The sequence below is a fragment of the Aphanomyces astaci genome (genome assembly GCF_000520075.1).
Source record: "Aphanomyces astaci strain APO3 unplaced genomic scaffold supercont1.25, whole genome shotgun sequence".
NCBI lineage: Eukaryota > Oomycota > Saprolegniomycetes > Saprolegniales > Verrucalvaceae > Aphanomyces > Aphanomyces astaci.
In genome coordinates, this window is record NW_009798288.1 from 535,752 (window position 1) to 551,225 (window position 15,474).

The 15,474-nt window shown below is 42.7% G+C and overlaps 3 protein-coding genes across 3 annotated transcripts in view; 2 read left to right on the top strand and 1 right to left on the bottom strand.

The window, feature by feature from the left end:
- Positions 1-7,955, top strand: part of H257_09921 (hypothetical protein) — a 15,370-nt gene extending 7,415 nt beyond the window's left edge. Inside the window, exons 8-19 of the mRNA XM_009836303.1 lie at positions 248-484; positions 923-1,143; positions 1,410-1,491; positions 1,624-1,689; positions 2,447-3,125; positions 3,737-3,840; positions 3,916-4,100; positions 4,716-4,933; positions 5,464-5,740; positions 6,621-6,894; positions 7,436-7,636; positions 7,844-7,955. Coding sequence (XP_009834605.1) covers positions 248-484; positions 923-1,143; positions 1,410-1,491; positions 1,624-1,689; positions 2,447-3,125; positions 3,737-3,840; positions 3,916-4,100; positions 4,716-4,933; positions 5,464-5,740; positions 6,621-6,894; positions 7,436-7,636; positions 7,844-7,921 — 2,622 coding nt within the window. The 3' untranslated portion in view covers positions 7,922-7,955. The remainder of the gene's footprint in view (positions 1-247; positions 485-922; positions 1,144-1,409; positions 1,492-1,623; positions 1,690-2,446; positions 3,126-3,736; positions 3,841-3,915; positions 4,101-4,715; positions 4,934-5,463; positions 5,741-6,620; positions 6,895-7,435; positions 7,637-7,843) is intronic.
- A 2,033-nt stretch (positions 7,956-9,988) lies between these two features.
- Positions 9,989-11,890, top strand: H257_09922 (hypothetical protein). The gene is made up of 4 exons (XM_009836304.1): positions 9,989-10,407; positions 10,452-10,537; positions 10,584-10,858; positions 11,224-11,890. Exons 1-4 carry the CDS (start codon positions 10,037-10,039, stop codon positions 11,701-11,703), a joined length of 1,212 nt encoding a protein of 403 aa, XP_009834606.1. The 5' UTR covers positions 9,989-10,036; the 3' UTR covers positions 11,704-11,890.
- An 854-nt stretch (positions 11,891-12,744) lies between these two features.
- H257_09923 (hypothetical protein) lies at positions 12,745-13,974 on the bottom strand (the record flags this gene model as incomplete). Its single annotated transcript, XM_009836305.1, has 2 exons — positions 12,745-13,176; positions 13,240-13,974. 2 exons carry the CDS (start codon positions 13,972-13,974, stop codon positions 12,745-12,747), a joined length of 1,167 nt encoding a protein of 388 aa, XP_009834607.1.
- Between the last annotated feature and the right edge of the window lie 1,500 nt (positions 13,975-15,474).

Sequence of the window (15,474 nt, forward strand, 5' to 3'; positions counted from 1 at the left end):
GCGCGTATTGAACAAGGCACAATTCGTGTCGTCCTAGAGTGTGTATACATTATAATCTCCAATCCAATTTGGGATTGCATGGACCTAATAATACTTTCACACATACTGTATATATATATATATATATTGGGGTCTGGCCATTTATGTTTAGTATGTGTATATATCTAATATCATGGCTGATATTATAGTTTTATATGTGTTAGTACACTTGGAGAGTGGTAATGAATACTCTAACAAACGGGTATAGGTATTTATTTCGCCAGCGATGGACGTCCACAACAAAGTTGGCAAGGCGACCAGTACTGCGTTGGCTGCGATGGTCCAGTCGCCCACGTCTCGCCTTAACGACTGGCTCGAGATCATGCTGAAAGTACTCTGCTTTGTGCACAAAGCTCGAACGACGGCGCCAACGCTAGTGGTCGGGTCCACGTTGAGTGCTGGGCGGGTGCAGGACGCACTGCACTCGAAAGAAACCAACGATCAGGTAAATAGGTGTACACCTACCTATACATTTGTTCACGACGACTCTCTGAGGTTTATATATGTATGAAATGCACTATATATATATATATTGTGGATTTCACCCAAATTTGGACTTGTGAGTCATTTCGCCAAATACCATTCGAAACCATTTGATCGAAATTAAGCTAGTACATACTAATATACTGTACAAAGATGCGGAGGGACAGAGTCGGTCGTGTCAATTGTACGTTTGGATTGGCTGAATATATTCGACAGGACGTGATTTGATTGGTCGTTCTTGAATCCATTCAGACATTCGATTGGTTATTCTGCTGATGGCTCCAGTTTCGAATCGCTTTGACAATATATAGTTCTTACTTGTTCAAGACGACTCCGTGGGGTTTATATATATATATATAATGTGCATTTTACCCACAATTTTCCATGATGGTTTGTGTAGCTGCATGCGGCCCTGGACCCAGCGTGGACGATGCTCCACCCAATCACGCAGCGGCAGCATTTGTACTTTCCAGACAAGCGACTCATTCAATTCGACTGTGGCAAGCTGCAGCAACTGGACAGACTGCTGCGTGAGCTCAAGCGGGGCAGCCATCGGTGCCTTATCTTTTCGCAAATGAGCTCCATGCTGAATATTCTAGAGATATTTCTCAACGTCCACGGGTAATATATATTTCTTAATTGAATATTTAAACCTCCTCTTTTATTTGGAAAAAGGAAGAGTTGTAGCATTCTATATATATTTAAATATATATTTGTATATGGATCGTTGGTATAAATGTGTTGAGAGATGAATGTATGATATAGATATACATATTTATGTTGATGGCTGGGATCAACGTGTTTAGATGTATATATAAATATTATATACATTATATAAAAGGTGAAATTGGAGATATTATGTTCTGATGGGATGATGACATGGATAGGCACACGTACTTTCGACTGGATGGGTCGACCCCCGTGGAACAGCGGCAGCGGTTGATGGATAAATTCAACACCGACCCCAAGGTACGATATATATAAATATATATTGAGCTAGTATTATGAGTATTAATGTATGGACAACTTATACCAAATATATTACATATTTTATGACACGAGTTTGCAAAATATAATGACATATACTTGGGATTTGGGTAGGTGTTTTGCTTCATCTTATCGACTCGCAGCGGGGGACTGGGTATCAACTTGACGGGCGCCGACACGGTATGTATTTGTATATATTATATATATATATATATTGTCGAGAATTGGTAATCCCCTTCCTGATTTGTTGTAAGTAAAAAAAAATCGATCAGCTGTCTCACGACTATATACACGAATTTCGACTGTGGACTGGTGAAGCGAGAAAAGAGATTTGATTGGCTCCTTGATTCGTGTGGTGAGTTTTGATTGGTCGATGATCGAGTGTCTGGCTGGTCACATTTGATGCTTGATCGCCGCCCCTTGTCCACTTTCGAATCCAACTGACAATAATATATATATATATATATATTGTCAGATCGATTCGAAGGAACCGTCGAAGCCAATTCAATCACTCATTCTGTTGAATTTCTGCCAATCCAAACGATTCATTTTTCACATTGGGTAACATCTGATCTATGTGCTAAACACTGTATAGTATAGTTTGTACAAGCTTACATAGAGAATCCAATGCTATTGGATAATCGACACGTCCATATTTGGGTGTGCAAAGCACAAATATATATATAAATAAATATACATGTATACATATATATATAAATAAATATACATGTATACATATATATATAAATAAATATACATATATAAATAAATATACATATGTATACATATATAAATAAATATACATATATATACATATATAAATAAATATACATGTGTATACAAATATAAATAAATATACATGTATACATATATAAATATATATATATATAGATTGATTAAAATGTATATATATATATATGATCATTATGATCATTAGGTGATCTTTTACGACAGCGATTGGAATCCAGCCATGGACGCCCAAGCCCAGGACCGAGCCCATCGCATCGGTCAGACGCGCGACGTGCACATATACCGCCTCGTGTCGGCGCACACGGTGGAGCAAAATATTTTGAAAAAAGCGCGCCAGAAAAAACATTTGGATTTTTTGGTCTTGTCTGAGGGGCAGTTTACGACCGAGTACTTTTCCAAGTCGAATTTGCGCGCTCTGATTGGTCCAGCAACTGCACAAGATCACGACGGTGACGACGTGGCCTCTATTTCATCCAATGAGAACACCGCTGCGGACATGCGGACCATCCAAGATGCGATGGCGCAGTGCGAAGATGAAGCAGATGTGGCGGCTATGAAGGGCGTGGAGCTCGAGCAAGAGGCGGCGAAAGCCCAGGATGAAACCTTTGACGATGAAGAGAATGCAGCAGTAGACACTGTATCTGCGACAGCGTCGGGAGAGGCAGTGGAAGCAAGTGCGTCGTTGCGGCCGATCGACCAATATGCGATAACGTACCGATGCACGACGGATCCGCTGTTTGATGGGTCCGTGGTGGATGTGTTGCCTGTGGATTATGCCGAGGAAGAGGTCGAGCTCGAGCGTATCGAAGCGATGAAAGTGGTCGACGAGGAAATGGCCATTCAAGATGGCGACTTGATTGTGGCAGGTAATATGTATTGTCTGGAAAGATAATATAGAGTTTGGTGCGGATATATTTTTGCCAAATTCATTGATTGTTTGAAAATGCTATATTGTCAATCTAAATTTGGACGTAGTTGTGTGCTTGATTTGCCAAATCTATCGATCGATTGGACTGACTTTTGTATGGAAAAAGCATCCAGTGTTACACTAATTTCAGTCACACACACACACTAATTCGAGATGGAATTGGGCAAAGAGTGGATTTGATTGGCTATTTGATTAATGATCTAGGCTTTGATTGGTCGTTCATCGATTGTCTGCCGATTTGGTTCTTCTGCTCACATTCGATTGGAGTATGCCACTACAATTTCAAATAATCGACTGGACTGAACTGTTACAATTACATTTATTCTCTTTAGCCAATCACAGCGCAACCATCATTCTCTTTTTAGCCAATCAGACTACGGCTTTGCTCGAGTTGTTGTTGATTCTTTTTTCGAATCCCTCCAAAAGTGGCGGCCAATTGGGGTCAAACGCACCAGCTATATATATATATTCATCCCTCTGTTTGAAAATCGGGTTGTTTTTATATTATATCTGTTCAATATATATATATATTATTCATGTGGATTGTAGCGGAACCTGTCGATGTGAAGACCCAAAAGCGCCTGTACGTCCGCGAACGTAGTCATGTGAAGAGTGAAAAACGACGCCGGGCGTTGACGGGGGCTGCGTGGATGGTATGTAATACTTGCAATATATATATATATATATATCTGACTATTTGTGATATAATATATATTTCTATATTGTAGCCCAAGACCTGCAGCCGATCAAATCTGCCATTTTATTACAACACAGACACCCACGAAGCCATTTGGGATCGCCCGCTTGTATGGGTGACAAACGATGAGCATGCGCATGCCGTCACTGTCGGATACGGCGGCTTGTCCATACCGACGCTGCTGCACCTTCTGGGCTTTGCCACTGCCAAAGACAGGTATATATATATATATATATATATATATATATATATACATATTTGGTAGATTCGAACCAAACTTTTGTTTCGGCCGAATCCCGCACATCTTTCCGAGACATTTGATTGGTTGATCTGAAGAGGGGAAATTTGAAAGAAAGTCACCATATATATATATATATCATGGCAGCCAAACTTTGGATTTTCATGTTATTTGAAGTGTATCAATGTGTGTAGTACATTGTAGTGCGTATAAGTAGATCAAATGAATACACTGTCCACAGTGTGAACATTTACCGTTTTTTTCTTTATTATTGAATCGATGATGGTGTCAGATTGTCAGATTTAGTCAATATTCAAAAAAGATTTCCCATCGTTCAAGCTAAACATTTTGATTGGTTCAAATAACGCTTCTGCTCGAAAATGATTGGCTGATATACATTTCACGTTCGTGCCATTGGATTGGCCAGGACAGTTTCTACATTTGCCAACTTGACTGGGATTGTCGTCAACGGAAAACAGAGTTGGCACAATATATACATATCTATATATAGATGCTGTTGACACAATATTATATATATGCAGAGTTCACACAATATATACAATATACATACATATATATAAATACATGCATAGGATGGCGAGTTGTGTGAACAAGCAGTGGACTGTGGCGGCGCGGCACCCTTCGTTTCACAAGCGCGTGCACTCGACCGACTCTGTCGCAGCCGTTCAATCTCTTTTGAGTGCTCTGGAGGCCTGCGACACGGTTGCGTTTGGCAGTGGCGTGCACAGCATGCCCACCGCCGTGCATATTCGCTGCCCCGTGCGCTTTACCGGTCCTCCTTTGACCCGAGGTATGTAAATACATGTATTTGTAGAGTTTTTTTGGGTGAGTATGTATATATATGGGGGATTATATTGTGGAGCAAATTGTGTGATTTTAGGGGCGGTATATATGTATATATGTATATATATATTATATTTATATAATTATTTCTCGGGGATTATATTGTGGAGCAATTTGAGTTATTTTAGGGGCGGTGGGGGGAGGGTTCTGACTGGTGTAATAGTAGTTGCTTTGAATGGTGATTGGATGGGTGTGAATGATATTTTCGGGTACATTTTCGAGATTTGTATAGGGGCAAGATTTTGAGACCATAGATTCGACGTATGATTCATGTTCGTGGTAGGAGTTTGTATCTGATTTATAGTGGAAAGTTGTCGGGATAGTTGAATCCAACATCATTTCGACTGACTGCTACGAGCATATATATATATGTGTATCCACATACTATTGGTTGTGGTTGGTGGCACTTTCAGTGATATCTATTATATATATGATATAGAGTTCCTCATCTCTCTCTCACACATCCCAACAACCTAGGAAGCACATGTACACTCGAGTTTTCACCTGTCAACGAGATGAGTGGGTTGGTATGGCATGCCAAGGCGGGTGAAATCTCCAACTTGACCGTGCAGATCCCAACCTCTTCGTCGTCGCCCAATATGTCGACCAAGAGCCGGAGGAACGTCGTACTTACAGTCGCATCTGACAGCAACTTGACGGTGCTGGACAGCCGCATACTGGGGGGTGACGTGGCCGTGGCAGTGCAAGGGGGCACGGCCACGTTGGTGGATGTCGACATTGCCGACGCTGTCGGGTACATATTTACAGTTAATTTGGACAGACGGCTCTACTTGGATGCATTCTATTTTTTAAGTCTTCTTGTTGGTTCCAGTTAATTTGGACGGTTTTAGTTGGATCTACTCTATAAGTCTTATGTTGTTGTTTACAGTTAATATGGACGGTTCGTTGGATCTATATGTTTTGGTTTGGGACGCTACATTAGTATGTCTGTTTCTGCTTTGGAAGATGTGTGTCTCAATGTTTCTATATCATAGTGTGGCAATTGTACGGTATATTGATATTTGATGATATATTGATATTCAATGATATACTGATATTCAAATTATATATTGATATTCAGTGATAGATTGACAGTCGTGGCAAATGAATCGTATGGAATATACCCAAGGCGCTTGCTTGTGTTGAGTTTTTATTGGAGTTGTTGACATAAATGATATATATATATATATATATATATATAGTAAGTACCTTGCAACAAGATACTGTACTTATTCAAACACATTTGAACTATTTGTTGGGAGAGGGTATTGACCGTTGTAATACCTATAATATTTAGACTTTGTTTAAATATCTATATCGATCGATTCGTGGTCCTGAATGTTATACGTACAACGTAGTAGTCGTATATGGATGATGAGGGTGGTGATTTCGTACAATCTGATTGGCTACCTACTACTGTCATTTGCCGTAGATTCTGGTGTCCAATTATATATAATGTCAATTCATTCATCCTTCTCCATGTCGCTCCAGTTTAAAATATACACAACGAAAAATGCGTTGTTCAATCTTTGTCGTGTGCATATATATATATCTAGTTTCCATGTTTATTGATATATATATATAAATAAATATTGTGGAGATGTATAATAATCGTGTGTATATGTTTGATATAGGTCGGGCGTGGTGGTCCAAGGTGGATTTGTGGCGATTGTGGCTTGTCGAGTGAGTGGACACGGGCGCTGCGGACTCGCGATGGTCCACGGCGCCGGGATCGTCCGGCGCAGTTGGTTTGCATTGAATGGACGGTACGGCGTCCGCCTTTTAGGCGGCGTCCAGATGGCTATGCTTGACACCAACTCCTTTGAAAACAACCGATGCGGTGCACTCGATATTGAGCACTCGCACCGTCGGATTTACATTCGAAACTGTACCATCTCACAACACGTGGTATGTAACCAATATGTTCTTCGTTGGCCTGGGGGAATGAGAATGTTGGTGGTGATACTTGGTAGCTTTATAACTGGTCGAGTAGAAAGCGACAGAAAATATATATAGTGGTTCGAATATGTATTTTTTTCTATAATTCGTATATTAAGGGATCATATGGTGGTTCGAATATGTATTTTTATTATATTATTTGTATATTAAAAGATGATATGGTGGTTCGAATATGTATTTTTTATGTATTATTTGAAATATTTAGGGATGTACGATGTTTAAGCAAGTCGTCGAATGCTATTTTTTTGCTTGCAGACAAAAAATCGTAAAATGTTTTTTAAATGTTTGTTCCGAGGATGGAGAATAGTCTGATTGTAAATGTAGTATGTAATTGTATTGCATGGATTCACAAAGTGTAGAAGAATTAATATTTTTGGTTGGCGAGTACCATAGTTTTAAATGTTTTTTTTGTTTTCATTTGAAATTGAAATATATGGTGGTCGTGGGATTTGTTTCAATGTATTTAATTTGCGCTAATACATATGCGTAGGACGTACCCCGACCCCACAGCCACGAACGATTGAAATTCAAAGGCTGGCAGTACGAATGTGTCGACACGTGCGCCGCGCCAAAGCCCAAACCAGATAAAAAGGACAAGAAATTGCAACTCAAGGACAAGGTCGTTAGTGGGCTGCCTATGACCAACGATGTTTTGGTTCCAGCAGCTTCCATTGGTGTCGCCCCATATCTGGTACGATATATATATATATATATATATATATAGAATCCGTCGTTGTTTCCTAGTCAAATATATATATATATATATATCATTGAATTCGTGCGTTGGAATTTCATAAACTTCCTTGCCATGTGTCGAATATATATATATATATATATATATATATCCATGCAAGTGGGATGTTGATGTGAATATCCTCTTGTTTTGTATGACATTTAGACGGCAGCCCCTCCGGCTTTTACCCTAGCCACGAGCAGCTGCACAAAGCTCCAGAATGACGAGCCTGAGATTCTATGATATGAATAAAGCATACCGTCGTTGCACATTCTGCAGTAGTCCACACCTTGTCGCAGATGCCAAGGTCCTTTTATATTAATTCGAGTCTTAACTCGCCTTGGTCCAAATTATATGCGACGATGTTGCACGCAATATACGTCTGGCTCCCACCCCGGGGCACTCGGCCATCAGCATAAAAAACCAACTCGTTACAAGAACACACACAAAAAGCCTTGTATCAAGGGATGATGTACTACGTAGTACTTCTGAAGCACTACTATATTAAAATTATTACAAGCTTGTAATACTGTTTTATTTTTTTTATATTATTAATTTTTATATTTATCATATACAGTACACGTGGTAGCGTTGGGGACAGTGGTGTGAAGTCGTGGCAAAACGGTGTGCCGGATAATATAATCAGGACTCGAGTAGTTATTGATGATATATTGCCAAATCGATTCAAAGTATTGGAGCCGTCAGTAGAATCAAATGACTTAAGAGAATCGATGAAAAAGAACCGCCCGCATGGGGCAAAACCATATTTGTACTAATCTTTGTATCGCATAGTTTAAATGAGATCAAATAATGGATTCGAATGCGATTAATATTAGACAAAATGCCTCCAAATTTGGGTGAAATGCACAATACTACTGTACTTACTGCAGTACTATTAATAACTTACTACTATTATAGGTAATATTAATAGTATAATACGTACTTCGTATTAATAGTACAAGTACTATTAATATTACTGTAATATTAATAGTAGTATTAATACGTACAGTAGTACTATTGTGCTTTTCAACATTTCTGCCAGTGGTTTTAGCAGCTTTAACGATTGAACGTTTTATATAAAGAAAGGTTGCACTTGCTCTAAAACGAAGCAAATCGAAGGTTCTGTCATTGGGAGAAATAAAACACGTTGTTTTAGTAATTATAGGTGCAATGGCATGGAAGGGTTGCCAGCCACTTGGTGTCAGCAGACAGTGGAGTACAGCGTCGAAGCAATACACTGTAGAGGCTACAGAGGAGAGTGTAGTGCAGCGACGATAAAGGAGTCCTCTACAACACTCCTCCTTACACCATCGTCGCTGCACTCCACCGCCTTCCACCCGCCGAGTGCGAGATGGTGGGCGGTGAAGTGCAACGAAGATTGGTGGACGGAGAAATGATATGCCGTGGACCTATGGAAAAGCAAGTGCAGCGACCATGGAGGATGGCCTCCACTGCACTCTACTTACCGCCGCCATTCTTGGTTGTCTTCGGCCGTCGCATTTGTAGGGAATAGTTCCGCAGATCCCGTCAAGGTGCGGCACCGTCTAATGGGCGACATGGAGAAATATTACTGTAATATTAATAGTAGTATTAATACGTACAGTAGTACTATTGTGCTTTTCAACATTTCTGCCAGTGGTTTTAGCAGCTTTAACGATTGAACGTTTTATATAAAGAAAGGTTGCACTTGCTCTAAAACGAAGCAAATCGAAGGTTCTGTCATTGGGAGAAATAAAACACGTTGTTTTAGTAATTATAGGTGCAATGGCATGGAAGGGTTGCCAGCCACTTGGTGTCAGCAGACAGTGGAGTACAGCGTCGAAGCAATACACTGTAGAGGCTACAGAGGAGAGTGTAGTGCAGCGACGATAAAGGAGTCCTCGACAACACTCCTCCTTACACCATCGTCGCTGCACTCCACCGCCTTCCACCCGCCGAGTGCGAGATGGTGGGCGGTGAAGTGCAACGAAGATTGGTGGACGGAGAAATGATATGCCGTGGACCTATGGAAAAGCAAGTGCAGCGACCATGGAGGATGGCCTCCACTGCACTCTACTTACCGCCGCCATTCTTGGTTGTCTTCGGCCGTCGCATTTGTAGGGAATAGTTCCGCAGATCCCGTCAAGGTGCGGCACCGTCTAATGGGCGACATGGAGAAATATTACTGTAATATTAATAGTAGTATTAATACGTACAGTAGTACTACGTAGTATATTAATAGTATTAATACTACTCCGGGGTGGTGCACTGTTATTCGGAAATCCGGATAATCCACTCGTGAATCATCTGGTTTGTTGAATTCCGTTGGTTGCTCGAAATAGGCATGGTCACATTTGGAGGAAGATCCGACGAATAGTGATGACGATGCATGTACATGTGTGTGGCAGTGCCGTCGATGCAGAGTTCCAACAGGTGAAGGCTGTGCTTGAGGGTCTCTCGGCTGTGCATGACAACATGCATGTCCACGTGACGGAGGGAAACTCCTCGCTTCAGATCCAAGTGACCACGGCTCCGCCTGGGCCAACATCCACCGTCACGTCCCTCCAAGATCTGCTTCCTTTGCTTCGGACCCATGTGTCTTTCGTGACTCCATCGACTAGTCCTCCACCTTTATTCCCCTCCGCTGGTACACCAAACGGCGCACTGCGTCTCTTTATCGGCGGCGACCGATCTCAAGTCGGGAAATCCACAGTCTGTCTTGGCATCCTCGGCGCCCTCCTGCAACTCGGGTACATGCACCCCCTGAAATATCTCCCTCTAAACGAAGTTTTAGCTATCATCCGAGCGAGCTCGCGTACATCAAACCTGCGACCCAGTGCGAAGAACCTCAGCTTGTCGCACGCTTCTGCGAGCACTATGGTGCGCCCGTCCTTTCCTCATCGTTCCGCCTTGACGTGTCATGTAGGCATCGCAGCTCAACCCATCGGCCCAGTCGTGTTCTATGCGGGGTTCACACGTGCATTCCTGGACCAGCCCGACCCCGCGCGCGCCTCCCTCGACCTCCTCCGCCAAGTCGTCCATGCCGTTGATGCCATCTCCGTCGGCAAGCGCATCGTTATCATCGACGGCGTCGGGTATCCCGCCGTCGGGTCCATCTGTGGCGTGTCCAATGCCGACATTGCCGCCGCGCTGCAACCCATCTCGGTCCTCCTTGTAGGCAAAAAGGGCGTCGGCGATGCGGTGCGTCCTCTGCATGTGACACTGTGTACTCTATATGTCTTCATATTAGCATTGAGCATTTTGCCCAAATTTTTCTATTGTCGGAATGGTTAAAATTACCAAGAATTCGAACAAAGCTGTTGGATTGGATAAAACGAATATACGTTGACATATGATTGGCTAAACGAATGAATATACCCTCTTGAACTTAATTATATATATTATATTTCGCAGGTCCAGCGATCGTTGAACCGTTGGAAGAATTTTTATCAGTCGAACGCACAATAGTAGGATTACTACAGTAGAAGAAGTCGATCCTTAGTATATATATTTATATTTCGTAGTTTTGACATATATATATATATTTAGACATGTAAATTTGGTAGGTGGATTCGTTCAACTTGAACGCGACGTATTTCAGCTCTCGCCACGTGCGTGTCCTCGGTGGCATCTTCAATCGACTCCCAGCCCACGGGTACTACAGCTTGGACCAGTGCAAGGCGGCTGTGACTACGTATTTCGCCAAAATGTCCAATTTGGATGGCTACAAAGCGTACGGGTTCGTTCCAGAACTCGATCCAACTACTTCTGCCATCTCCCCCCCAGACGAATGGCATGCAATTGTACACGCCATGATGCAACATGTGGACGTCCGCGGCATCGTGGCCGATGCTTCCGCGCAAGCTACACGGAAACGTCGGCGATTTGGGAAATTACACGACGATCAGTATGATGATGTGACGATGCACATTGCAGAGCCCATTGAGTTGGACACGTTCAAAAAGCCGAGAAATGAGCTGACGATTCAGTGGAAGGCGGCCGCGCAAGCCGCCGCGAGGCACATGGGCGCGCCGTCCTCTGCATGACGAGCAGCGTCATCGCATTAAGCGAAGGTAGACTAAATTGACTGGTGACCAAGGAAGCGTAATGACGTGGCGCGTTAAAACACAAGAAAGGCGCGCCATTGACACGAACAACAGTCGGACCACCAAAACACACACTAATAGCCGTTTGAACGTAATTCAAATATATAATATATATATATGTAGTCGATCAAAATTCAAACGGAATTGCCCTTGCAAGAAGAAGTGTGACATAGTTCCCCCACTTGAAGGGGTGAAACATTGCCCCGATGTTCAAACATTTTCGTGTGCACCAACTCGAAGAAATATATCCATCTGATTGTATGACGGTACGACCCTCGTCACACGTGAACCAGTGTCGCAGGTATCCGATGCAACAAGGCTATCGGGACTAAAGAAATTTATCGAAGCGTCAAGTTCTAATTATTTAATATACTAGTAGTGATATTTGTACTAAATTTTAATAAAAAATTACTAAAAACGACTTCGAATTAAAATTTATGAATAATAATTTAATTTTTTTCTCTAAGCCCTCGACGTGTGGCGCGCTAGTCGGTGGTCACATTTGCTTTTGACTCAAATGTCCGAGCTCCAAAAATGATTAGGGTTAAATTAAACCATTCTTATTGGACAAAAAGATCGCTTAATGAATACTAGTAATCAAAATATTATGTTATGGAGTTTAACGCATAGGTTTTATTCATGACCGCCGTTTCGCTATAGGTCACCTGCAAATATGTTTCAACGCGCATAGAAAGTATTTTTGAATCTGATAACGTTAACTGTAAATTACGAGCGTTTCGCTGTATACTAGTATAAACTATTAATAATAGTTTTACTTTCTCGAAATATATCTGTATTGACCCCCTACAATAAATAGTTAAATAGTACCAGTAATACACGATGAACCGTTTCACGTGTAGAATTGGGTACGAATGGATAGAATGAATTGTGCGACGAGTGGAGCTGCTGCTATTGATGTCGTTTGATGACAACACAATAATATATATATCCTGAAAAAAACAATATAATCCCCGCATCGTACTACTTGAATTCAATGTGCGCGCGATATTGAGGGATACATCTCACAATGCCACGCGCCAACGCCTCTGCCATGTCGTCGTCAGGCCCCAGCATGCTCTGGATGTCATAGTACTGCTGGACGCGCTCCCGAATCCCATCGCCAGCATCTTCACACGCTTCGTCCAGCTTGCGTCGCTTCAGCGGACGTTCCATGCAAGCCAGTTCCAGCTCAGTCTCATCGTCGTCGACGATCGCCCGAATCACTTGAAACGCATCTCCAGGAGTCGCGACGTACATTTTGTGGATGCACGGGGGATGGATGTCGGAAATCCACAAGAACTCCCACGTAGTGGTCAAGTCGGTCAGCAGCACCATGACGTAATCAGGGGCCAGCGCATCCAGAGCGATCAGCTGCGACGTGGCCTCGTAGGTCGAGTTGATGTCCACCTCGCGCTTCACTTAGATGGCCAACTTGACGCGAGGCAGGAAATGCAAATCGGACGGATTCTTCGTCACCAAGTCATCCAGAATGACGAGGTCGGTGCCGCACACTAGGAGAATGTCGTGGCCTGGGATCGCAGCGGAGAGGATGTCGTCGCCCTTGTCCACAGCAAACACACATAGCTTGTGTTTCTTGAGCACAGCTACAAGATGGGCTTCCAAGTATGCGCGGTACCGTTGACTCTGTTGTTCTTCAGTCAACGGGATGGATTGACCATTTCCATCGGAACTACTGTCCTCCCACTTGAACGGTTCAGCCGCAACAACCTGGTCGCCAACGGCGGACGCCACAGAACATTTCACAACAACGTTCAACCTTGTCAGCAGGTCCTGGCCGTTGTTAGTATTCATCCCCGAGTGGGTGTATTTCGTCAAGGGGGTAGGCACGTCGGAGGTCAGCGACGCGACTGATGGTGGTGCAACCACGGGGACCGCCGCCAGCACTAGAATGTCCACTGCGTTCACGTCGATGTTCGCAGGAAAGTTTGCAGGATCTTGGATCAAGTGCTGTGGGTTCATCATGGTGAAGTCACCAAGGTCGTCGACCGTCACGTCCTTTGCAGCATCGCTCGTCAGCCACGCGCCATTCTTGAACGCCCGGAAGAGCGTCAAATCCTTCGCATCACACGCTATCAAGGACGGATTGCCCTTCTTGATCTGCTGCTTAAGATCCCCCGCAGTCTCATCAGCTCCGATGTCCACAGGGAACGGGATTCCGTTGCCAACCACCATGCACCATACTCTCGGCATTTCGGAAAATAGGACAGTACTGTATTGGAGTTAACTGTAAAACATGTTGAGGTTTTCCAGTGATTTGATTGGCTGTGAAACGCAAATCCAGTTGACACAAGTCGGTACGACAATTAGAGTGTGTGACACATGGCGCGTCATATTCATACTGTATTATAACCAATCAAACTACTGTACAGAATTTTTTTCCCAAAGTGTCATATCCCATGAAAAAGAGGTGAAAAGAAGTATCTGCAAAGTTGTCTGGATGCCAATTGAATTTTGGAAAAATCGTTCGATTTCCGATTCAGTCAAATGCAAGACTTCAACGCTATAACACAAACCTCCATAAAAAAGTTTGACCAAATCGGTCCATTTTATTTATGCCATAAAACACCCGATTCTCAAGAAAATTGTGGCAAAATTTTATGAACTTTGGTAATCAGACGCACAAAATCTCGAAAAATGGAATATTTCGATTTTGGCAACTTTTCTTCGAAAACGGCCATTTTTCGTGGCATCCAGACCCGCCCAAATGATGTACTACTCCGGAGTAGTACTATCTGTAAGCTTAATAGTACTACAGTAAGCTTAAAAGTACTACAGTAAGCTTAAAAACCCTGTTCGGGCATTAGTATCCGTCGTTTGTCGCGATGATATTCGATATATTTCGTCCAGACCCTACAGTGGAGTACTTCGAAGTACTTGGACAAATATAGGTATGTGTCACCACAGGCACTAACTACATTTGGGGGCTTGCTCAAAATATATCCTACTTCGAAGTATTAGGCCTCCGGTCAATGATGTTCCATCTATTCAAACAGTGACTGTATTTCGTTTTTATTGAAGGTATATATATATATATACTACTACCTCCGGACGGAAATAGACCTGACATTTCAAAATTGTTGAACGACGGAAATAGACCTGACATTTCATGACCCCAGAAATTTAATAAATCAATATCCATAACTATAATCAAAGCTATATAATTAAATAAACAAACAAGTTATATTTAATTATTGGCTTTGCATACTCAAGGTCAAATTCATTTGATTCTTACAGGTAACGTTACGCAGAAACCAACACTCCTTCTTCGTTGTCCTCTTAGTCAGAACACCCTGTCCTGATAGAGAACATCCCCGCTGCCCTGTCAGTCAGGTAGCAGCGTCTGCTAGCTGTGTAGGAGGTTTTTGTGCCTTCTAGAGGCTTTTCCTCAGAGTAGAAGTCAGCGCAGAGATTTGGTCACGGAACATCATTGGATGTCGTGATCAATCATAGTTAGATTTGATTGGCTGGTACTTTCCAGTCAGAAGAAATTCACTTCCAGTTATTCCTTCTGCCTGCCAAGTGCCTGTTCCTGCCTACTGCCCTTCCAACTGGTTATGAGCCTTCCACCCGCTACCTCTCGCGCGGCCCTACCGTTCACGCAGCGCCTCCTCGACGCCGAGAACTTCGACGAGTGGTTCTTTGACCTCACTTCCGTCATCCTTGCCGGTGAGGATCTCACCGAGATGGCGA